The 24,211-nt window shown below is 35.6% G+C and overlaps 1 protein-coding gene across 2 annotated transcripts in view; it reads right to left on the bottom strand.

Annotated features, from left to right (window-relative positions):
* Window positions 1-7,836: 7,836 nt before the first annotated feature.
* Window positions 7,837-24,211, bottom strand: part of LOC116168373 (serine-rich adhesin for platelets-like) — a 31,339-nt gene continuing 14,964 nt past the window's right edge. For both annotated transcript variants that reach the window (XM_031484171.1, XM_031484172.1), the window contains 4 exons: window positions 17,150-18,046; window positions 13,701-15,108; window positions 10,526-10,689; window positions 7,837-9,995 (listed from right to left, as the gene is read on the bottom strand). In XM_031484171.1, the coding sequence (XP_031340031.1) occupies window positions 8,997-9,995; window positions 10,526-10,689; window positions 13,701-15,108; window positions 17,150-18,046 (3,468 nt within the window). In that variant the 3' untranslated portion in view covers window positions 7,837-8,996. The remainder of the gene's footprint in view (window positions 9,996-10,525; window positions 10,690-13,700; window positions 15,109-17,149; window positions 18,047-24,211) is intronic.

The following is a 24,211-nucleotide window of genomic DNA, read 5'->3' as shown; positions in this document are numbered from 1 at the left end:
TCTACATTTACTTTTATTTCCTTTATAGTTCAATTTTGCAAGTCATATTTTTAGATTGATGAGAACTTTAACTAGAAATTCTCATCCCTATATAAAATCGCAGAGAACAAATAAGTTATTTACACAAATAATAGAAATGACTTTTCATTTTTAATCTATGAGAGGGCACTATTTTTTTCCTAGACGGTAGGTAAGTATAAAAACTGTGATAAATAATTAGATAAGCAAGTGAAATGCTATAATTTGTGCTTCAAAGTTTCACAATGATGGTCTGCGTACCGTTTTTTATATGTGATATTTTATAGGTACGAATTGGGTAATCAAAGCATAGCAACATTTTTTTTTATAAAGTCACTTAAGAAAGTCACCCACTTAATTTTGGTCCCAAATACCATTCACAAAAATAAACCGGAGGCAATTACTTTCAATTTTTTAAATATACTCTTAAGATTGGTAGTCGCAATGGTGGGACATGGATTAGGAAGAAAAATGTCTCTATTATTTAGACATGCGATTATTTAATAAGAAATTGGTGATCATTTAAGAAGTTTCTACTTCTCTGTGCGTGTACCTGCAGCAATTTCGCTGAACAATATAGACCTTTTGAATCCCAACAATTCGGCCTTAACCAGTGACCACGAGTATTAGCTACCACGGTTTGACCTCAACTAAAACCGGTCGAAGGCCATTTAGTAAATTCCTCCTGCCCAATGAAAAAGCAAAAATAACAACACGAAGATGTTCAAATGCGCCGGATTACGTAATTACAGTTTGATAATTGTACGAAAATAATGGATGTTATATCAGTAATGCACGGTAAATTGTATGTCAAAGAAACTTATTTTTAGGAGATTTGCGCTAAGTCGCCTAAATCAAGGATAAGAGCTATCAACCTACTGGCGAAACAAGGGCACTTGACTAGCGCAGATCTACAGGGGTTGCCGATATATATGTTTATATTGCAGAAGAAGTTACAAATGAAATTCGTTTCGAATCCGAATGAAAGGAGAAATTAATTGAAGCAATAGATAATTTTAAAATGATCAAGTAAGATTTAATTCAAGCTGAAACATCTCTGTAACTGTGTACCTTTTTCTAAACGCAATAAAAGAACTAACCTACTGTGTAACAAGCACCCGTTTTCGTACAAGGGATTATACCAGTTTTAACGAACACACCGTACCTACATTTATAGAACCTATCAGCATTATTGAACACCCGGTACTCCTACGAATTCAAACGGGGGCTTTATTACGAAAAATTGTAGTTCCAGACCTATTTATCTTTTAGGCGTTGACAAAAAACCGTATCTAATTGATCAGTTTGCAATCGTTCCCGTAGAGATATTTGAATTATCTTTGCAGCATCCCATAGCTTTCGTTCCTTGGAAGACGAAAGTAAACGAATATTGTACAATTAATTAGGTAATAATTTATTAACCAATTTTAGTTCGCAATGGTAATTGAAAACTAGGATAGAAAGGGACAAGGTCGTTCGCTTGCACGTAAATAAACCTGATGATAACCTGTTGCTTGAACCCAAAATACCGGGACGTGATCGGTGTTAACTATACATTACCGAATTTGTAAATTTGTTTTAGGAGAGGCCTTTTTCCTCTTGTATTTTTGCAATGTTTGCGTCTATTTTTTCCGTTTTCACCCTTTGCATTGAATTTCACCGCGCCGCTTCATTTTTGAAGCTAAGCGTTTGACATTTTTTTCTTCCGTTCCGTTAATGATAAAATGAGTTGGGTATAAGCAATACGAGGAGGAATGATCTAATAGACGTTCCGGCCTTCTGTATGTGTGTGATAACTTTACCTTTCATACTGTATTTTCATCTACACCGTTTCATGTTAAATTAATGGTAGGCAATGTAGGAGCAGTATACACTGCCTTTTTTTGAGCCCCGAAAAAAACATTGTCTCAGATCGACCCGGAAAAAAAATTTCTTATAGAATGTGGCCTGTAGAATCCATAATTTCAAACAGTTCCAAGATTGCGCTACTAGTTCAAAAGTTACAGCCCTTTGAATTTTTTTTCGAAATTGGTTTCTAGTCTGTAACTTTTGATTGAGCTGATCGAAAAAGTACGAATTGATTTGGATTCTACGCACCCAAATTAATAAGAAAAAGTGTTTTCCAGTGAAATTTTGGTGTAGTCGATTTTTGGTAAAAAAGGAAGGTTATACACTGCCTTTTTTTGAGCCCCGAAAAAAAAATTGTCTCGGATCGACCCGGAAAAAAAAATGTCTTATAGAATGTGGCCTGTAGAATCCATAATTTCAAACAGTTCCAAGATTGGGCTACTAGTTCAAAAGTTACAGCCCTTTGAATTTTCTTTCGAAATTGGTTTCTAGTCTATAACTTTTGATTGAGAAGTCTGATCGAAAAAGTACGAATTGTTTTGGATTCTACGCACCAAAATTAATAAGAAAAAGCGTTTTCCCGAGAAATTTTGGTGCAGTCGATTTTTGGTAAAAAAGGAAGGTTATACACTGCCTTTTTTTGAGCCCCGAAAAAAAAATTGTCTTAGATCGACCCGGAAAAAAATTTTTTCTTATAGAATGTGGCCTGTAGAATCCATAATTTCAAACAGTTCCAAGATTGGGCTACTAGTTCAAAAGTTACAGCCCTTTGAATTTTTTTTCGAAATTGGTTTCTAGTCTATAACTTTTGATTGAGAAGTCTGATCGAAAAAGTACGAATTGATTTGGATTCTACGCACCCAAATTAATAAGAAAAAGTGTTTTCCCGAGAAATTTTGGTGTAGTCGATTTTTGGTAAAAAAAGGAAGGTTATACACTGCCTTTTTTTGAGCCCCGAAAAAAAATGTCTTAGATCGACCCGGAAAAAAATTTTCTTATAGAATGTGGCCTGTAGAATCCATAATTTCAAACAGTTCCAAGATTGGGCGGACTGGGTACTTACGGGCCATTAAAGTATTAGTGTAGTAATGAAGGTGCCGGGGGGGGGGGGTAGAAGTGCACTACAAAAACATTTTAAAGTACTCCTTTCTCGAAAATCAATTACCATACAGTTTTTTTTAAATTGCAGCTGATAATTAAAAGTAACAAAATATACAATCCACACGAGGTGCGTCGCCTATCATTGTATTTCAGCACTTTCAAAATACTACGACAAAAAATGATAAATTCATTGTAAAACACTTCAATTAAAACAGAATTTTTTAACAACCTAACATCAACCCCAATTAGAGAAACTTGTTAATAATTTATTAATAGTGCAAGAAACTAAATACAGCACACACTTCTAATTTCCAACGGGCCATTATGATTTACAGGCTAGGTGGCAATCGCCACCCGCCCCCCCGTGCCAGTCCGCCCCTGAGCAGATCCATGCCTGCTTGATACTAATTTGCATTTTGTTGTTGTATATAGGTACCTACAAGGTTTTTTGTCGGTGTCGATTTTTTCCTGGTTTATGTATGTAATATATATCATTTTTTCTTGTCTTACTACATAGTGCCAAAATGGAGGCACCGAGTAAAACAAGGTGGGGCATAACAGGTTTTGAACCCTTTAGTAACTACCATACTTTCCAAACTAATGGCGTCGGGCGAACTACGATGGAACCAAGAGGAGGAGGATGGTAAGAAAAGATAGTTGGTGCTAAATATGCCAAGCTTTCTTTAGTTTGACCTAGAAACCATTGCTTTTCAAGCTTTAAACATGAAATTTCGGCTTTAAAACGAGCTGGAATATCATACCCTTACAACTCAGAACAGATTTTGATTAATCAATTTAAGTAACGCTTGTACTCACCTAAGTTTCTGGACACACCACAAGATTGTATAGAACAGCATCTCCTCATAGCTCAGATTGTTTAGGTTACTGAAAGATCTCATTCCAGTCATTGACGACGAAGAGGTAGCCGTTAACTAGAAAAGATGAAAGGGTCAGAGTAGGGTCAATACTATTCTAATATCTAGGTTTTTTTTTATTTCATGCAATTATACAAGCATTTATTATTTTTATTTGATGTGATCAAAATTATTAAAGTTACTTTCCGAAATGTTTTATACTTATGTTAAACTTGAGAGCGATACCGTTCGTACGCCGTCACTATTAGAAATGCGTTAATGCGACGTCGTTCCACTACCTTATACAAGTTTCGCTTCTAACAATTTAATGCCGAAAATGTATACGTCAATCGCCACGTACCCCACAGTGACACTTCGTTATGTAATAGTCTGCATAAATGCAATTGATAAGAAACTTAATTTCCCGCTCTCTTATCACATTCATACATTCTATCTTATATGAAATGCAAATTTTTGAAAGTATAGTTTTTAAACGAAAACTTTTGAGCTCTCGGTTTATTTGGAGAAAATACTTATGCTTGGTTTTCAAATTTAAAATAAAACTAAACGTCCACATTCTATTTTAGTTCCGGTTAGTTTTTTTGTTATTTAATTCCCAAAAATAAAGAGCAAAATACATTTTCTTGTACAGAGACCTCAGGAGTTTGGAAATTGTACCTGGTTCCTTCCTTTAAACGCCTGCGGCATCTTACTTTCGGTTTGTAATACCAAAGAGTAACCATAGTACTCTTTGGGTAATACCTATAATTGCTAAATTAGTACTAAATAAATACCTGAAAACCTATATATTGTGGCGATGCGCCGCTTGCACGTCCGGCAGCAAACTAAAACATGCTACACCCTCATTGGTCAAAACGGCTAACCGATGAGAGCGCATTTCCCTGCCCGAAAACGTTTAAAAGAAGGGCTCTAGAACTCTGCTAAGTTCAAAAATGATTCATCCTGCTTCGACTGCGCTTCAAGAAACAACCAGCCCTTCGCCTACAGAACCATTTCGCCTTGCCAGCTCGACCTCGCGCCACTCTCCACCAGCCAGAAGACTCGCATCCGCGCTCACTCCGAATCAACGCCTTCCATACACAAGATCGAGGTGACAACCGTCAGTGGCATCGAAAACGCTCGCATTCCCGATCATCTAGAACCAACTCCGCTACACGCCCAGGCGAATGCTGGTATCTCCACCCGCGCAAAAAAATGAGCGGATCCCTGTTCGTTCAAGACTGATGCCGGTCCGGATATGTTGTAAAACCCAGATGCGGTCAAAGGGCTACTGGGTGTGCGCATTTATCTCTTCTCGGATAGTGCTCAAGGCTCTAGCGCAGCTTTCTCTAGACCAATCTCCCTACTCGGCATACTAGGAAAGGTATACCCACGCAGTAGGGCTTTCGAGCAGGTAGGTCGACCACATTACCGCAATCGAGCACATCATCGTCGGAGCCAGAATCCTTTTCACGTAATGATTTGGAGACGCGTCCGGAAATTAAAAGATAATATCTAGATAAATACCTGCTGAATGTGTTATTAAAATTAATAGACACAATAAGGGAGGTGTATGTAAGGGTGTCCACAGGGGTCAGTCCTTGGCCCGACTCTGTGGAATATATTATATGACGATGTTATGAGGATATGCGTTCCAAAGACAATGATTCATACAGGCGCGCGCTAAGTGTTAGAAAACTCAAGGAGATAGTAAATCTAAATATGTTACCTTATTATACATGCAGTAGATGATTGGATGAAGGCAACCAAGCTATTATTATATATATTAATAAATTAAATAGGCTGTGTGTAGTTTGAATTTGAAGCAAGAAATGAGAGAGAAAACAAAAAAAACGCAAATTTGTATCGCATGACAAATATAGATGTGGATAACCACATAATATATTCATTAAAAATTCTTCATTCATTTCAATAATTAAACAAACACACCATGGCTATGGTATATTGTCAAATGTCAGAGTTGTTTTATCCTATTTCCTGTAGGAATAAACACGCTTTGTACTCGTCTTCGTCTAAACTAAACGAAGGGGGCTGTGGAACCGCGGAAAAATTCGTTCAGTGATCCAAGCCTTTCCATTCCGTTCCAATCCATTCCGCGATAGTCTGCGTCCTGCTTAAAGCTCAAGATGCGGTCGACTCCTGTTCTTGAAAAAAATCAAAAACGAAATTTCAAAAATAAAAAGACAAAATTCGAAAGTGGCACTGGTGAATGTACCAATAGAAGTGACTACTTCTTTCTCACCCACACTCCCTTCATTTTGCCGCCATGCATTATACGAAAACGCGATTGAAAGGTAGCGCACTCGGAAGCTGGGCATTAGTAATATTCGCTTATACTGGTATAAATGTGAGAAACTGATACGTATAATTAACAATAACTATTTATTTACACCAAAAGTATTATAAATACGCTGTAAATGTGTATATTAGTCAATTTCACTCAAACCGTGACCAATGAGATGATTTTACTTCCATATGCACCATAGTGCAAACCAAAGATAAGCGGGGTCGACAAACCCCCCTTAACAAAGAAAGTGGCAAACTTGAACATCATTCATATTGCAAACTATGAAACACACATATTAATAACTCGTAAATCGTATCGATTCAAAAGTAAGGGAATATTTGGCATGACATACTTCACTAAGTCACTTATAGGATGAACTGAATGTGACTACTACATTAGAGCTTTGAATAAATTTTATATTCAAAGATTAGAGCCACAGTTCTCTTTATAGTGTATGGTGCAAGAGGGTAAATAGTTCAAAACCAACCAATTTTCCCTGCGGAGCTCTCACATTTGCAAGTAATCTAATTCTTAGTACAATCATCCAGCAAGGGAGAACACCATCCCAGTCTCTGCATTTTGCTCTAAGCTTAGCTGAAGCAAAGAATGCATTACATATTATGCTGTTTGGATGAGGAAAGAATCCAAGCTTGGTCTAGAATACACTGTAATCCGCATGCAAAAGATGCAATACAAACAAACAAGTTGTAAATCAGCAGATGCATGATTAAAGCGCATTTTGGGTAATGCAGGTCAGTATTTTATTAGCGAAGTTTAAAATTATCGATCTCACGAGTAATGTTGGCTACGTTAAATAATTAATTTTATTTAATTTCAATTGAGGGTACGTCTTCATTTTGTAAAACAAGTCACAAAGTAAATAATAAGCTTTTATACTGGTAGCGCTATCTAACGGTAAAATTATAGCACCTCCGAAACCCATATCGAAATCACAAGTAATCTAACTCAAAATAGACTAGTGCCTGCATATCTACACTATAACAGAAAGCTTTTAGTGAAAATTTGAATTCTCTAGCTATTGTAGTTGTGGAGATCTCACGCGGACAGCCGGCCTGCCAGCCATAACGAATATAATAGCGTATTTTTTTTCAAAAATGCCCTAAAAATCCTAAAGAAAAATGACAAAAACATAGGAGTAGCTCCCTTGCAATCGTTCTGCGTGAGGCATTCTAGAAGACTACTCAAAAGAGAGATATGGATCCACCCATACAACATGTCTTTCTTTTAAATTCTTCAAACAGTGGGAAGTGAGAAATTGTGATATAGTACAGGCTGCGAGTTAAGAGGACAGAAGGACTCGAACAATACTTTTGTTTGCCCTTCCACATAATGTGGACATTTTCCATCTATTCGATTAAGTACTTACATGTAGCATTTCCCACAAAAGACCATTCGAAACGCTCGTAAAATTTATACAACCATCCACCACAGATCGTAAAACAAGGTTAAGTTTAATGCGCAAATATTTCCCAAGAATTTCTTTTACAGCATATCAGAATATTTGCAAAGCTATCTCAGTCTTAAAGCTAAATGTAAATACAATAGATGGTGTAAATCCATTTACACATCACCGTTGTAAATAGAATGAATTCTCCAAAGAAAATTTAGGCAAATTACCATCACATTTATTTTGAAAAATGATGTCGAGTTTGCCATATAACTACGTAATTAAAAAAAACAAAAAAACACAAAAGCATTTTTTATAATTATATGGAATGATTTTATAATACATTGCACTAAATGATATGAAAACAAAAACTTAATTTAATACTTTGAAAACTTGTGCTCAAGTTTGTGGCATTGTTCTTTGAAATTTTGGCAAAGCCCACAATCGGTATTGTTACAGATCAAATCGTTATTAGATATTCGAGAGAGCACGCAAAATTTTAAAGTGAAATGTATCATTTTGATTATTGGAAGACTTACTTGTATAAAAATTGTGGGCGAACAATTACGAATAAAATAAATTAAAAATGCCATCAAACTTCGGTTGAAGATCTACATGCTCTATAGAGAGCAAGATTGGTTTTACGAAATGAAATTTGAACAGTCACAGAAACTAGAATGATAATAGTTATCATTCGAAAAAACAAAAATCACAAAACTTCAACAAAATAGAATTTGTTTTGTATCACTTATTTGATGGCAGTCATTATTACAATACACGCACTATTTTGTAAGCAACACAAATTAGCACTTAAATAATACATTTGTGAGTCAAGCACAATTTTTATTTTTACAACAAGAGTATCCTAGACAAAACAAACGTACAAACAACTGGAAAAGAAATTGTGCTAAAATAGCTACAAATCTAATTAATTGGTGCTTACAAAGTAGTCTCAACGTATTAAATTGGTCTCATTCCAAACTTTTTTTACAAATAATGAACGAGATTCCGCTATTTGCCATCTTTTATTCACTTATACTACATGAATCGAATAAAAAAAATAACAATACTGATTTACTTACAATTAAAGAGTAAATAAGAAATTTTGAACAAATAACATATAATGATAAGTTATTGCATTATCTCGTGCCGGAGAATCTGCATATCTGGCATCACCCTATTAAGTCAGATTGAATCTTATTTCTCTTTTAACAAATTCTATGTTGAATTATCTGCCATTTTTAAACAGATTTAACCAAGTTATGTACATACAAACACAACTGCACATACATAATTTAATATACCTGTATTAGGATGTCTATACGCTTTCAAATATAGTACATACTATACAAATTTAGTAGGGGTATTTTGTACTAAAGTGGAGTACACTTCATGTCTTGACTAGAGTCAATAGGAATAACTAGATTACCTAAAGCAGTTCAGAATATGAACATAGCCACTATCTTTTTTTGGCGGGCACAGTCTTTTTAATTGGGGTAGTCGGTCTGGAGGCAGGCCTTTTACGTGCAACTTTGACAGTTAGATTACAACACGAGCATGTTTTCTTCACACTACGACGACAACCCCTACCACTAGGACACTCTGCAACTGATTCACAGTCAATGTTCTCACATCCTTGCTCGTCCTTCAAAGGAACTCGTTCTACGATGGCGAACTCGTAAAGTTCTTCCTCGCAATTCAAGTTTTGATCGCGCTTCGTAGAAAACGATTCGGGACTACGCGTCATTGTGCTTAACAATTCAGTACTGCCTGTGGTATCCTCCGAACTGGAAAGTTCTGTAGACCAATTCTCAGGCTGTTTCGCACGTTCAATTTTTTTTCGATTGGAGTAACTATATTTACGCTTATTAAATGTTAAAGGAGAGAGGTCAGCATATGGTTCGGGGGAGATGGGCGATGGAATAGTGACATCCGACATCGTCGTGCAGGTTTGCAACAACGTATTGTCCTCGCACGCTATACCGGACTGAATGGTACTCTGTCCGTTTCGTAATTCCTTAGAGTTGTCGTAAGACAATTCCGTTGTGGGGGGCTGGTATTCGATTGGCTCGAATAAAAAATCAGTTCTCATAGGTTCGTCATCACAAAAAAGTCCTATTGTTCTAGTCTCCTCCTTCACCTCCTGTACGACCGGAACACGTTTCACTAGATCCTGAGAGGTTTGATCAAACGAGGGCGAATGATTACTATCAAAAGGCAGATCTGCCTCGGGAAATAAATCACTAGCACTAGGTTCGTCTACGCCGAGATCTTCACATTCCTCCGACAACGTCGTCTGCAACCTCAACTCTCTTTCCATAGCCGCTTTACGTTGCAAGGTTAGTTGTTGGTTTAGGTCACGATCACGCGTTTGAGAACCGATGTGGGTCTTCCTGATTTTAGTTTGGTAATGATATCCTACATTACCGGGTAAACTCTTAGCCTCTACACTATTGTGCTAAAACAGAAAAATTCAATTAGTCCAGGCATACCAGAAACAAAAGTTTATGAGTGAAGGTGTACGTGAAATAAATGTGTACAGCATGCGTGCGATCGAAGGCTTTATTTATCGACACTGTAGACATCTATGGGACCGGTACATCAGTCACACATACCATTTTGTCAGCATGCACAAACGGGAAATAAGAATTGTGGCACCGTCCAAAATGGTTTAGCAGGCTTAAAAGCAAATATAAAAACAATTTTCTAACGATAATATATACTGTAATAATAAGTTCGATATTACAGAAATAAATATAAACTAATACTGTGAACAACAACAAACCCATATTGTCATGCAAAAATTAATAATATCTAGCTCTAAGTATGTATCTAACGATAGAATCTGCAAAAATAAATAATAAACAAGCATCGTCACTCTTATATATAAAAATAATATTAAATACAGTCTTCGGCAACTACGGTAGAAAATTTGTGCTGATTAAACAATAGTGACTGACCATCAATGTGGGATAACACTCTAAGTACCTTGCCTTCGGTGCGCAGGTACTCATCTTTATTTGATTCCGATATGGAATTTATCGAATGGACCTGCTTGTACGTAGGCGGATTATGCGATAACATGGGACCGTTCGATGTACCTGTCGTTACTAGAACAGATTGCACCCGTCCCTCAACCTTCAGCGTCGTATCTAAAACATTTTTTTCCCGTCATAATTGATTTCAGAATTAGTCCAGGGGCAAATGGTCATAAAAAAGTGAAAATGTGATAAAAGTGGCGTGACATAGAAAGAAAAATATTAGGTTTCCAGTTGTCGACCGCCATCATGGAAAATAGCAGATAAGGTTCTTATCTCCTGAATGCTGAGTCTAATTCTAATCAAACTGGTGTCAAAAGTGTTTGTTTCGCATCCATTAAGTTTTACCAGGGAAATGTTTAAACATCAAAAATGCTAGCCGAAGAAAAGTAACAAGTTCACAAGGTTGACAGGGGTCAAGTATCAATTGCGATGTGGAGAACTTATTTTTTAAAAATCGCAATCAGAATAGATGAACACCCTTATACAATAACATGTATACGCTTAGTTGCATACCTGCGCATGACTCATTAATGTAAACATAGCAGTGTTAGAAAATTAAAGATGACATGTGCGGAAACTTGCAAAAAATCAACTTAATAGCAACAGATAATTTTCCTTAGATCATATATGATACATAAATACATTTACTTTCAATAAGGAACATCTGTGCCAACATAGTTAACACAGACACTGTCAGTAGAACACAGCACAAGCGCAATAGCACAAGACTACCAACAATTTAAGATGTGTCCAGTGGGACTATGCAAGCAATGTGATTTTTAATTGAAAAAAATACATTTATTAACAAGCAAGATCACCAAGGATTTAAAGTGTGCCCAGTGCGCTTTCGTCACCAAACTTAAATCCAGTCTAATATTTGTTAAGACTAGGACCTGCCAAGGATTTAAAATGTGACCAGTGTGGTTTTGTCACTAAGTATTTTTCATAACCATTGACAGTGATACAGTGATTACATTTTACATGTTTCTATATTGGATTTAATTGTTTAAACTGTAAAATCAGCTTGAAATACGTTATTTGAAATTGATGTCTTTTATTATTTTGCAAAACCACATCTGAATTTCACATTGTAAAAATTACGGAAAATATATTCTAAAAAGGAAAATTAGATATAGCCCCTCACCTAGTCATGCAAAAATATTAATAAAAATGAAGCATATTTCCATTAAAATGTTGTGGTGGGTGTGTGGTAGTGGTATAAAGTGCTTTTAATTGGTGGTGGTGATGGGGGGCAATTTCCAGGGGTCGTTCATAGGCGCAGAACTGCCCATAGAACATAGTTTTGACAACTTTTTGAATTAAAATATAGTAAATACATCGGTTTATACATGCTTATATACAGAGTGGCACACAAAAATTTAAATTTTTGAAAAGCGCTAAAAAACGCCACTTTTACGTTTGAGGGAAACATTTTTATAGTAGAATTCAGCAACAATGTTCTTCGTTGTTTAGTGACACCCCTAAAATTTAAAAAGAGTAACAGGGAAATTAACCCGTAACCATAGACAAGGAGTCAAACTGACGCGTGTCCAGGTTGAACATTTCTGGTTTTTCCCTATTTCTGTTAAATGTGTGGCTGTGCTTTTCAGTACTTTTTCAGTTATTTGAGTTTTTAGTTTTGTAGGAGTCAAAAAGACGGTTGCAGGTTAAGTATTTTCGTTTGTTTTTGACTTATTACCTATTATTTATGTTCAGATAGGTTTATACTTAGTTAATATGTTTCAAAATTAGAATAGTACCAACTTCTAGTTTTTTAGTTGCGTTTTAATGTGAGGCTATGTCAAAAATTATATAATAAAATGAATGTCCTTGTGAGTACCTACCTACACATTGTTCGAGTATAAATCTGATAAATGTGTACTAAGCAAAAGTTGTTGAATTAATATTTTGATAGTGTCCTAGCTGCAAAAATTTTGGTTTTTATGTTATTTTGCATTGTTTAAAATAGGGGTTTGGCGTCACCTTAATGGCACGTCTGTAGTTACGGGTTTATATAGAATATATATAGAAAAATTTAAAAGCGTTTCTAGAATGTTTAAAAGAATGTTTAAAATTAAAATTACAGAAAGTTTGGAAAAGTTCGGAAAATAGAAGAATTTTGGAAATGTTTCAGAAATGTGAAGGAAACTTTAAAAAGGTGTAAAAATGATATTTTGGAAAACAAGAAATATTTCAAAAGTAATGGAAATATGAGGTAAACGGTTCAAAAATGTGTCTCTCTTGAAAAAATGTAGCGAATTTTGGAAATATTTCAGAAATGATGCAAAAGTGCAGGACAATTTGAAAATGTTTAAAACATTTTTTGGAAACCCTTCCCAAACTATTTAATTATTCAAAATTTACAGTGGTTCTCAGATTCAATCTAAAATCGCCTGCAATAAAGATCGGCATGTAATTAAGAATTTTTAGGATTGCAGCCGAGGATAAGGATTAGTGAGAGTATTTCACATAATGTTGACACTATCTCCAGCACCAAAAAACAGACTGTTCTACGGCAAAGGTGCCATCTGAATGACAGGGAAATGAGAAGGTCCAAAATTTATCTCATACCCTAAGGCAGGGTTGTCATCACATTAAAAAATTAGAATTGATGATTTATTGTTGAATCAAAACTGAAGTTTCTGGTTGGAAAATTGAAAAAGCTTTGGAAGTATCACACAACTTGCTGTGCCCAAAAGGGATTGGCCACCCCACCTAAGGAAATAAAATTTGTTTAAATTTGGTCCCCTTTTTACTCAAATTTGACATGACTCAGCACTTTTCGTTAATTTATTTTTGATCATTTCAACCCTTTTAAACCAATAGTGTCAAAGGAATTCAATAACGAAATTATAAAAGGAATGACAAATTCCATTCAGGGCACTATGCTTCATATATAATTCAGCCTACGGACAGTAAAGCTTTCAATTAAAAATAGAGAAGCACGATTGAAGTTTGAATGGGTTTCTAAAACTGTCGGACTAAATTAATCAAAACAGATTCAGGAGATAAGACCACTGCTAGATTCCCGCTTTTTGTTCTAATCTTACTCTTTAAACATTTCTACACTTGAAATAGCATGCAGATTTACCTTTTGCCCCCGGACTAAGTTACAACAATACCTTTCTCATTATCGGACGTGTTTAAGTTCAGCGCCATCATCGTTCCAGGCGTTGTAGATTGTACTTCTACAATTTCTTCCTTTGTGATCGTAGCTTGCGCAATGACAGATGTGGCAACTGAAGAACTGGACACTTCTTTCCTATCTTCCTTATATGAACCTTCCGAGGTGATGGTATCACTGTTCGCCTTTGAGGTTGACGTTATGCAATGCTCACTTTGCGGATGATCAGACAATTTCACATCTTGCGGCTGAGAAATAGCGAGATACACTTCGGTCGTATCGAAATTATCTACACGTTCCATTTGAGAAACTTTTTGAATTCCCACACTAGGAGATAAAGTAACCGTGGTTAGATTTTGAGATGAAGTTGCAGGAACAGTTGTAGTAGCTTGTGCAGGAATGCCCGAAAGATTTCTAGTCATGCCGGATATTGGTTGTATAGTCGAATACTTAACAGTCGGTAATCCGTGCTTGCGAGTTTGATTCAAAAAACTTTGAAAAAGCAACATATTAGGGCCAGAACGCGCCGGTACTGTTGCTAAAATTTTACTACCTCCGGACACGACAGCAATTTGCTGACCTCCTTTCACCATCGAAACTGGCATTATATAATTCCCTGGAACCAAAACTGCCGTGTTCGACATTTTAAGTGCTTCCCCGACGTTCGAGTCAGCAATGATTAAACTGTGAGACTGATTCGGAGCAGAATCTGTTAAAATTAGCTGCTTAGGGCTGGCGGACGCTTCGCTACTCTCTGAGGTATTGACGGGTGCGAGGGCTTGTTCGTCATCTTGTACAGAAATCTGAACCACTCCGCAGGAACTATCTTCGCTTCCAACTGTATGGCCGTCATCTATGTCAGCGTCGGAAGCTAAAGAATTGCTAGACTGCCCAGTTTTCTTTGAACTAGAACTCTTTTTTCGCTTTGTGTTTTGACTTGGATTTGTCGGAGGATTTGAACGTCTACGAGGCGCTGGCTTATTATTTAAATCTGGGGAATTGCGTAACTGTTCCGCGTATTCTGCTAGTATGTCAAATATTCGCTGTGTCGTATGCTCATCTTCTTGCGGTTTTTGCTGAGGTTTCGGAATTGGGGAAGCCTTCGCTGTGTGTGTAGTGGTGCTTTTAACCGCTTTTGCCTTTGGGCTTTTTGTAGAAGCCTTAGAAGATAATGTCAATGTAGGAGCTGGAGTAACACACGGACTAGAGCTGCCTTGAGAAGTTACACTTAGTGCAGGTGATGCAGCCGGTTGAACGTTACAATAACTACTAACAACCACAACGGGCGCGCAATTAATTTTTTGACCTTGATTTAAGTAGGTCACACTAATTTGCTGAGGTGTATCATTTGAGTCTGATTGTGGACTTGATTCTGTTGGAACATTTGTGCTACTTCGCTCTTTCACCTGAAATACATGCACATTTATAGAATACGTTAATCGATTTATCAAGGTCTAAATAAATCAGCTTTTCTCGCAATTATTCCCAGTTTTTTTCACACATTCACTGCCTACCAGGTAATTGTTATGTATTCTTATGGTAAAATGCATAAGTATATATACAGGGCGTATTGGGTATGTAAAAAAAATTGGATAGTGTCCATCATCCAAAACAAGCATTATTGATTTTTAATAAACCGAGGCTCAGCATGTTTCTCAAGGAAATTACACTCCACAATATGTGTGTGTAAATAGTAAAAAGGATGTGTGGAAATCCCCAGATTTGGAAGAGATCAATTTTTTTTAGGTTGAGAGGGGTGCAGATCAAATTTTGAGCTTCAGTTAGGTGACTATTGCAATCAAAGTTTTTCGTTAAAAATTGCTAAAATTTCATCAAATACCAAATTTTAGATAATTTCAAGCAACTTTTAAAGAATCAATTTTTTTTCTGTCTGTATGTATGTGCCATCATTGACAAAAGTAATGATCGCCTAATAGGTAAACTATGCAGCATAAGCATGCCTAACACATCAGAACAGAAAAAAATGCTTTATATCCCACACAAATCCACTAATCCGAACATTCCAGTGATCCGGTATAGGCGAAAAAATTTGGATGAGGGATTACCATAATTCAAATGGTTGTGTATGCTGCAGGATTTACCTATTTGGCGTTGCGTTTGCAATTTTCCAACATAACGAATTTTATTCAAATTTTTGAAGAAAAATGCGCCGCAACGGCATCGTACTTTTTTTTAAATAGCAATAAAGACTTAAATTGAGAAAACTTGTCAAAAACTAAAATATTTTTTCGCCAACATGGGTTATTTGGATTTCGTGATAAAGAATGCAAAAGTGCCATAAACTTATGAGTTTTTAGCCATTTTTACCCACATTTATTTATTAACGAGCGAAGTTCATGAGTGGTTATCTCTAGGGGGAAACAAGTACCATTTTGGTGTACAAATTTAAATTAATTCACGATAATTCAAATTAATTCACGTTAATTCAAATTAAGTCAGAGGGATGTATACCAAAAATTCAAAGTTGTTTCCTGCTAGGCTTATCTATGTAAATACGAGTATTAACCGGGACCAAGTTGCTTGACTGTAGACAATAAATAAATGAATTATTACTTATTAGTAATAAACACAAACAAAAGTGAAAGAAGCGTGTGAAGTCGCAACAAGGTGGGATCCAACCTGACTAAAATTATTAATTTATTTTCTTTGTTTTACATCTATTCTTTAAACATCTACAGTGTTACAAAATTATATATATTCGGACCGGACGCCGAAATATAATTAACCGATCAAACGAACTTAGCTGAAGTTCAATCGGAATTATGAGGCGTCTGGTCCGAATATATCATTGCCCTCCCTACTACCGCTACCGCCCCGCGTAGAGTCGAAAAAACAGCATCTTGAAAAGCATGTACTACAGAGTGCTACAAAATGATATATTTGGACCGAACTACATTTTGGACCCTTGGTTTATTTGGACACAAAATCTCCTCTTACACTCACTTTCCGTACTTACCTATTACACCCTGTATATGGCATAAATTTGGCAATGGATATACAAGTTGTAAAATGCAACAATTTAAAATTTAAATTTAATTTAAAGCTCTTTGTTTCAGCAGTCAAAAGAAACCTGAAAAACGTTACATGGACTTAATTTTTAAAAATAATACACCTCAATTTGATTTATAAGACCAAAATTTTTGAAATATGAACTTAAAAATATTAAATAATTTAAGCAATCAACTGTTATGCCATTTTTATAACAGACCCGTTGCTTTGGAATCCAGATTTGTAAATTTCGGTTTTGCCAAGATTTCAAAATAGTTGATATCGCAATTCAGTTCCTCGAAAAATTTCTCAGTGATAATTAAATGTAATTTGCTTAAGTGTATTTGTTGCTTTAATAACAATTGTCAGTCTTGAATAGGCAGCAAACATGTTAAAGCACTTTTCAAGTAGGTAACCAAGCAAGCAAATGATACATACCTGTTTGTACACCATATCAAATTCACGCAACTGTTCCAAAGTAGTAGAACTAAGGTTCGATTGTGGGGCGCTGCGTATTACGTTCGAAGGTATCTGCAAGACCGGTTTAATGATGCGTGCATTTTGTACTAAAGGATTTCGCGTGGTTAGAGTCACTCTCGTACTCGATTGCGAATCATCTTCGGAATTAGCGTCAGTCTCACTATTTTCAGCGGGTCGCTGCTTTCCTTGCAGAGCCGCAGCTAGCAGTGCACTCATTTTTCCTTGAATAACACTGTCCTTCACTAACGACAGCTGCTCTGGATTAGATGTAGCAATACGAAATACTTGTCCACGACCAGGTGGTATTAAATTGATAGTCTGACCAACAGGCACTTGACGGGTATATATAACTCCTCCCTGAACGGGTTGCACGTTCAGGGAAGCAGGCGAGTTTTTTGGCTGATTCTTTACAGTGGTAGGTTTTTCGGTATCGGAATTAATAGTTTCGTTATTACTTCCGGTAGACTCGGCTGAATCTACATTGTTTTGGTATGTTGGTTTGCCAAAAGCTTGTTGGAATTTGGGTAACATATCCAACCCCTCAGGTACATCAGATTTCGCTTTAAAGGTGTTTTGCGCCACTTTCCCACTATTGTCTTCAGTCCCGACAGTTCCACTCACTGAAGCATTCCCCGTTTGCGTCATCGACACTTTCACCACTTTGTTTGACGTGAACGACGTAACCGGAATAAGTTTCCCATCCGAAGATTTACAAATAAACTGTAAGATACGATTTTGTTCCGTTCCCGGAGAACTCACTAGCGTCTTCAATGTCGGTGCAGGTGTCCTCACCTGATTTATTAATTGATTAATGATTTGATCCCCTCCAGATATAACCCTAGGAATGCTGTTAACCTGATAATATACAACCTGATTCAGTTTATGGCACAATTAAAAATTTTTAGTTTATGTGCATGGCAAAAATTGGTATACAAATTAACAAAAAAAATAAAGAGAGGGGATAAGGTAGTTAGTCTATAAATACCAATTACTTAAATACCCATGCAACCTTCCAACAAATATATACTGATACTCATTACGTATTATATACATTGTACATACCATGGTGACAGTGTAAAATGAGTATGTGCAACTAGTGTACGTTAGTACAATCCAACCTTCTAGTTTCCATGCCAGCGTGGTTAAACCCACTCCAGTTGGATAAAGAAGGTATAAAAAAATAAAATTTATACGCATTGGTCAAAAACGCTATTGACTTTATAAAACTTTACATGTGTTTAATAAACGAAAAATTACTACTCTGTTGAATATTTCAAGTACAGGGTGAGGCAAAAGGATGGATGATTTTAAAACATAGTATTCTGAATCGGGTAGTAGGAGTGGGGGCGACTGATGTGGTCATGTCTTTGGTAGCTCCTGCCATTTTGTGTAGTCAATGTCATGGAGCCGTGGAATGTGATCGTGTGTTTTCAAGCGTTATATCCGTCCTCTCTGCCTCATCCTGTACAATCAATATTTTAGGTATGGATTTGAAACAGAAATTATGATTTTTTACTTCTATTGGATAATGCCAAAATCAGTTTTTGATGCGCATGTAGAGCATATAAGCTGCCATATACAGTGTGTCCTAAAAAGTTTTATACAAATGGAGAAAAAGGTTAAGATATTCCAAAACACTCTATCACAATCGTATGTAAAAAGGATGAGTAATAAGTGCTTATTATGAACAGGATCTTATGATGCAAATATCTGGGCTCCATTAAGTTAGCTAAGTGCCTTATATTGACAAATTCTTCACATTATGAGAACAACCAAGTCAATAGAGTCTATTAGCGGACGCGTCATAATAGTCCGCGAAATTCGAATTGCAGGACTTGGCTGTTTTACTGTCGGAAATATTGACCCCTATCGCCCTACTCAATTAAGGATCACTTTTAAATAGGTATTCTTTATGGGCTTATACTGACCTTATGCGAATTAAATAAGCACATCGGCCACCATATATCGAAACACTGACTACTTAAGTTTAAAAGAGAGCAATAAACGTTAAATGAAATCGATTAATTGTGTTATAATTAATAATTAAAGATAAGTCTACCATATTTACACTTTACGGTTGGCAATATGGTATGATCATGACCTTGTTTTTGTGTTTACATTTTCCCACTTGCTAGACTTGGTCGTTTAGACGTTTACTTGCCTTTAAAGTGTGTTTTTTGAATTTGTTTTAAATAGTTTTCAATAGTCCTCGGTGTTTTTTTATTATATGTTTACATTAGTGAATACGGAATAAGATAGGTTATGATCATTCCTTCCTGCCAATCGTAAAGTGTAAATAAATATGGTAGACATATTTTTAATTTTTAATTATAACGCAATTGATGGATTTTAATTAAAGATTATTGCTCTGTTTTAAAGTTAAGTAATCAGTGTTTCGATATAAGAGGGTCGATATGCTTATTTAATGCGCATAAGGTCAGTATAAGCCCGTAAAGAGCACCTATTTAAAAGTGATGCTTAATGTATGGGACGATAGGGGTCAATATCTTAGACAGTAAAACCGCCAAGTCCTGCAATTCGAATTTCCCGCTCAAATTTGACGTCACACTAATAGAGTCTATTGCAAACATTGTGTGTGAAAAGTGACTTGATAGAATAAAACACCCAGTATACAATGAGCCTTGGTTTTTTTGTCTATTACCATGGTATATACAATTTTAAGCCGTAATGTAAAAGCAAAGTGTCTACAAGAAAAATAAACATAAGCAAATAAGTAACTGAATCAATGATGTGTATCAAACAGCACTTCCAATTAGAGCAATATTTGTTTTATATCAAACAAATTCTGTGGTTTCATCAAATCGAAATAAAGTGTAATGTACAATAATAAAAGCGAGGGAATAGTAATGTGCGGTAGTAAAGCAAACAAAATGAAATTAATAACATTATTACAGATTGCAGTTACAGAACCATAGGAAAGCACATTTATAGTTAATAATATCAGCCAACACTCAAAAGACTTTCTTTCCAACACCTTGAAGTAACATTTTTTTATAATTCAAGGAATGTCAAAGTGGTAAACATCACTCGATCTTGGTAGTAGCTTGTTATGCTTGAAATACTGTATATTGCACTAACACGGTCAAAAATTTTAACTTGTCTGTAAGATACAACTTCAAAGATACTATTTTAGGAAGGAAATTGACAAGGAAAGAATATAACCAGATAGGTACCCACGTAACTACTGAAGCGTAAAAAGAGGCAAAAGTAACACAAAATAATACATTGCCCTTCACCAAAAATTGACAACGATATAGGGTCTAATTAAGCCCATTAGTAACTCATCACCTCAGCCACAAAGTACAACAAAATAATTGTAAATAATAGGGATAAAAACATGAAGCAACCTTAGATTATGGTTCACTGTGAATTAGATGTGTTTCTTGTAACTAAATAACGTCGCGTGAGTAGCTCGACAACAATAATTTAAGGTATTCTGATCAACTAACTTGACGATAATTATATGATCACGCAATGTGAATTTTGCTCAGTCACAAAACAAAGCTAAAATCCAAAAGCACTAAGATTTCAACCGAGCCTAAATTATGTTTGCGCTAGTAAAAATTAAAAAGGAATCGATTGTAACCTTGCTCTACTGAAGTCTTTACCGAGTACCCAAACCCACCTAATCGACCAACGTGTTACTGTTTACAAACTAGCAAGCTAATGTAGATGTTGAGCGGAAAAGTGCGACAGCAGCGTCGAATGATAGAAGTTCATGGACTGTCATCTGACAGTGTTACATATTTTTTATGACCAATGCTCGATTGTAATAAAAAACTTGTCCGTTCTCCGAGTGCAATAACAGACAGCACATCAAATTGAGAAGCCGTGGTGGTGTAACTTCAGATTTCCTCTACATAAAAAACGCAAATGCTCATTTGATGGCGTAGTATGGGAGAGAAAACCGGACATTTAGACAGAGGCCTGTAATCACAACAAATGGTGTGGTGCACATTCCAGGGTCAGAATCTATGTGGTCATTCGAGACCAAAGTTTCAGGTGCACAAATGTAGATGCCGAAAATATAGAAAAACTGAGTTTTATTTAAAATGGAATTAGCAGAAAAACAAAGTATACATTTGGGACAATATTCTCTTCATCTTTTCTATGGTTTTTTAAAATTCGAATAAACAAAACCAATTTCGATTTCGTGTATCATGCCAACCTCCCTAGGTGCTAAAAAAATCGTAACTTTTTTTATTTGTCATGCCCGAAATAGTACACTACGAAAAAGCTGACTAGAACCCGCGCTGAACGAAAAAAGCAATTTAACATTGCTAATATAGCATGGGGAACCGCCAGTTAAATTGCAAGATATCACACGATGCCAATCATTAAAGAATCAAGAGCACAAGTCAGAAAAAAGCTCTCAAACAACCTCTACTGGCCATTAAACATGATAATACAAAAATTAAGTATTAACCTTCCTAGTACCAGATGAAAGCTGTAGTTTGTAGGTGGTATAGAACATGGTTCCTTAACTCATTCCTAATTAATTCCGTACCTTGCCCATAAAAAATATACATGATGCTACACTTACCAAAAACGTCGCTACGTTCATAATGCGCTCTAATTTGATCAGCTCTTTCTATAAAATTAGTACTTACCTGTGCTTTTTACTAACTGGTCTTTTTTAAAATTCGACGTCAAAGTTGGACACGACAAACTCGTTGTGAACATCACCTTCCAATTACAATTTTAGTAGTATGGTTTTTGACAATTGCTGCGTCGTACGGTTCACAATCTCAATTTGGCAAAGCCGTCTTCAAAGTTGAATTTTAAAAACAGACTTAACATTCCTTATAATTTTTTAACGATGCAATTTTCTTTACTCTCTTTAAATATAAGCATCCAATAAGTAATTAGTACACACCCACTATTACGTGTTGGAAAGAGTACCCGTACTAGGAAGGTTAAACATGTTGACAACAAGCGTCCCTGCCACATATCTACACAACTTCGATCTCTCTGATATGCGATTGAAAATTATGAATTAGGAACGGATAACATAAACATAGAGTAAGTATAAAACACGCAGCAATGAAGCAACTGTAACTTTTCACCAAGCAGTACTGCCACAAGTGACGGTGACACCTACTTTACTATACAAATACTAATAACTATAATACTAATAACAGTAAACCATAACTGAAAAAGTTGCTAATGTTTGCAACTATGATCCCTGATTACATAGTGAAAACGCGCCAATAAAATTTAAATCCCAGTGGCTTCGTTAATTACAGGATTCCGCTCACACATTTTTAACCTGTAATATTCAATAGCGCGTGAAATACTTTTTAAAATTAAGTTCACAAAACAATAAGTAGCTCAGCGGAAAGGAAATATACAGAAGTCAAAATCAAAACAAAATTGTTATATAATCTGAACAAAATAATCTGAAACAAACACACACAAAATTTATTATGGCGAACATGTTTTGAAATAAGAAAGTACAAATATTAGCCTAGTTATGCCAATTACAAGCGAAAGCATTTGTTCAGCAACCATAGTCGATTGCGCATGTATGTATCGAGTAGATGTGTCTAGAATCACTCTTATAAGTACTTAAAATAAAACTTAACACACATTGACGATATGCGGTTCATTTGAAAGAGAATGGGGTAAGGACCCTTTTCGAAAAATTCCCCTAAAAAGTAAGAATGATGCCTGAAAAGCTCAAAGAAAGCTCATAAATATTGATCCAATTATAATTTTTTAGCTCGTGTTTTTTTTTGGGTCATATAAATTACTAAAAACGTTTTCATAACTTTTTGTTTAGTTTGTCTGCGCATGTGCGAACCCATTCATGCTCAAAGTTACTTTTAAGCTTATCGCTTCCGTAAAGATGGGATTTTTCGACAACATTTTTATCACTAATAGCATTGAATCGGTAATTATAGGGAGAAATATAACGCTTATGGGATTTGACGTACTGCTGTAATGTTGGTTGCATACCGTTCATTTGTTTACAAAAGTTCGTATTTCTTGCTTTTCGAGTTGTTTCTTTCAATAATTTCCTTCTCTAAGCTGTTATTGATGCAGACAGATCTAATGACTCACGAGTAGGGCTGGGCGATTACGGGTTTGAATAATCGATAATCGATTATGAAAAATAATCGATTACACTGATTAATCGATTAATCAAATAATCGATTAATCAAATAATCGATTAATCAAATAATCGATTAATCACCTAATCGTTTAATCAAAAGTCGATTGTCACATACAAGGAGTGATAAATATCTGTTTGTATGCATTAATACGTTAATTATTTAATAATAAAAATAAAAAATAATTCCATTACTCTTTTCATCAAATGCGGCAAACTGAAGTATCTGTATATGATTTTTACTACAGAATAATACTTCTTCCTATTATTACTTACTAATACTTACAATTAATATAATCTAACAAAAAAAAAATAATTGTGACAGATTTGGTCAAATTTAAAATTAATTTATCATCAGAATTTATTGCTAATGCTAATGTAAACTACTTAAATATGAGCAGTGCAGTTCAGTTGAAGCTGGACTAAGGGTCTCGAGTTCGAAGCCGGGTTCGGGCATGGATATTTGTAAATAATAATAAATAAGAAGAATATATCACAGATGTGTATAACGTTAACTTGAGGTTAAAGAGTACTTTTCTTTTACGGTAGAGTACCATCATATACATAAAAGCCCGCAAAACTTCTTCCAGGGGGGGAGGGGGGGGGGGAGGCGACATAAGTGTGTATTCACTTCTACTGATACATTTTTGTTAATTGTTCAGCTATTATTTATATTACTTTTGTCTTTCATTGGTTGTGCGTCTGGCAATCAATAAATGCGAATTAGTAGTGACTTATCCTATGTATGTAGTATATACAAGTGTATGTTGTTGTTGGCAACTTGGCACTGTACTTTGAAAATATATTACGCAACAATCTTTTTTTACGCGAAATGTTTTTTTAATCAAAAAGTCCCTAATTGTAGCCATTATAGGTCACAATATAGT

This window comes from Photinus pyralis, unplaced genomic scaffold (assembly GCF_008802855.1).
Source record: "Photinus pyralis isolate 1611_PpyrPB1 unplaced genomic scaffold, Ppyr1.3 Ppyr1.4_LG4, whole genome shotgun sequence".
NCBI lineage: Eukaryota > Metazoa > Arthropoda > Insecta > Coleoptera > Lampyridae > Photinus > Photinus pyralis.
Note: the sequence above shows the minus strand (reverse complement) of the source record. Positions and strands in the feature narration are given on the sequence as shown.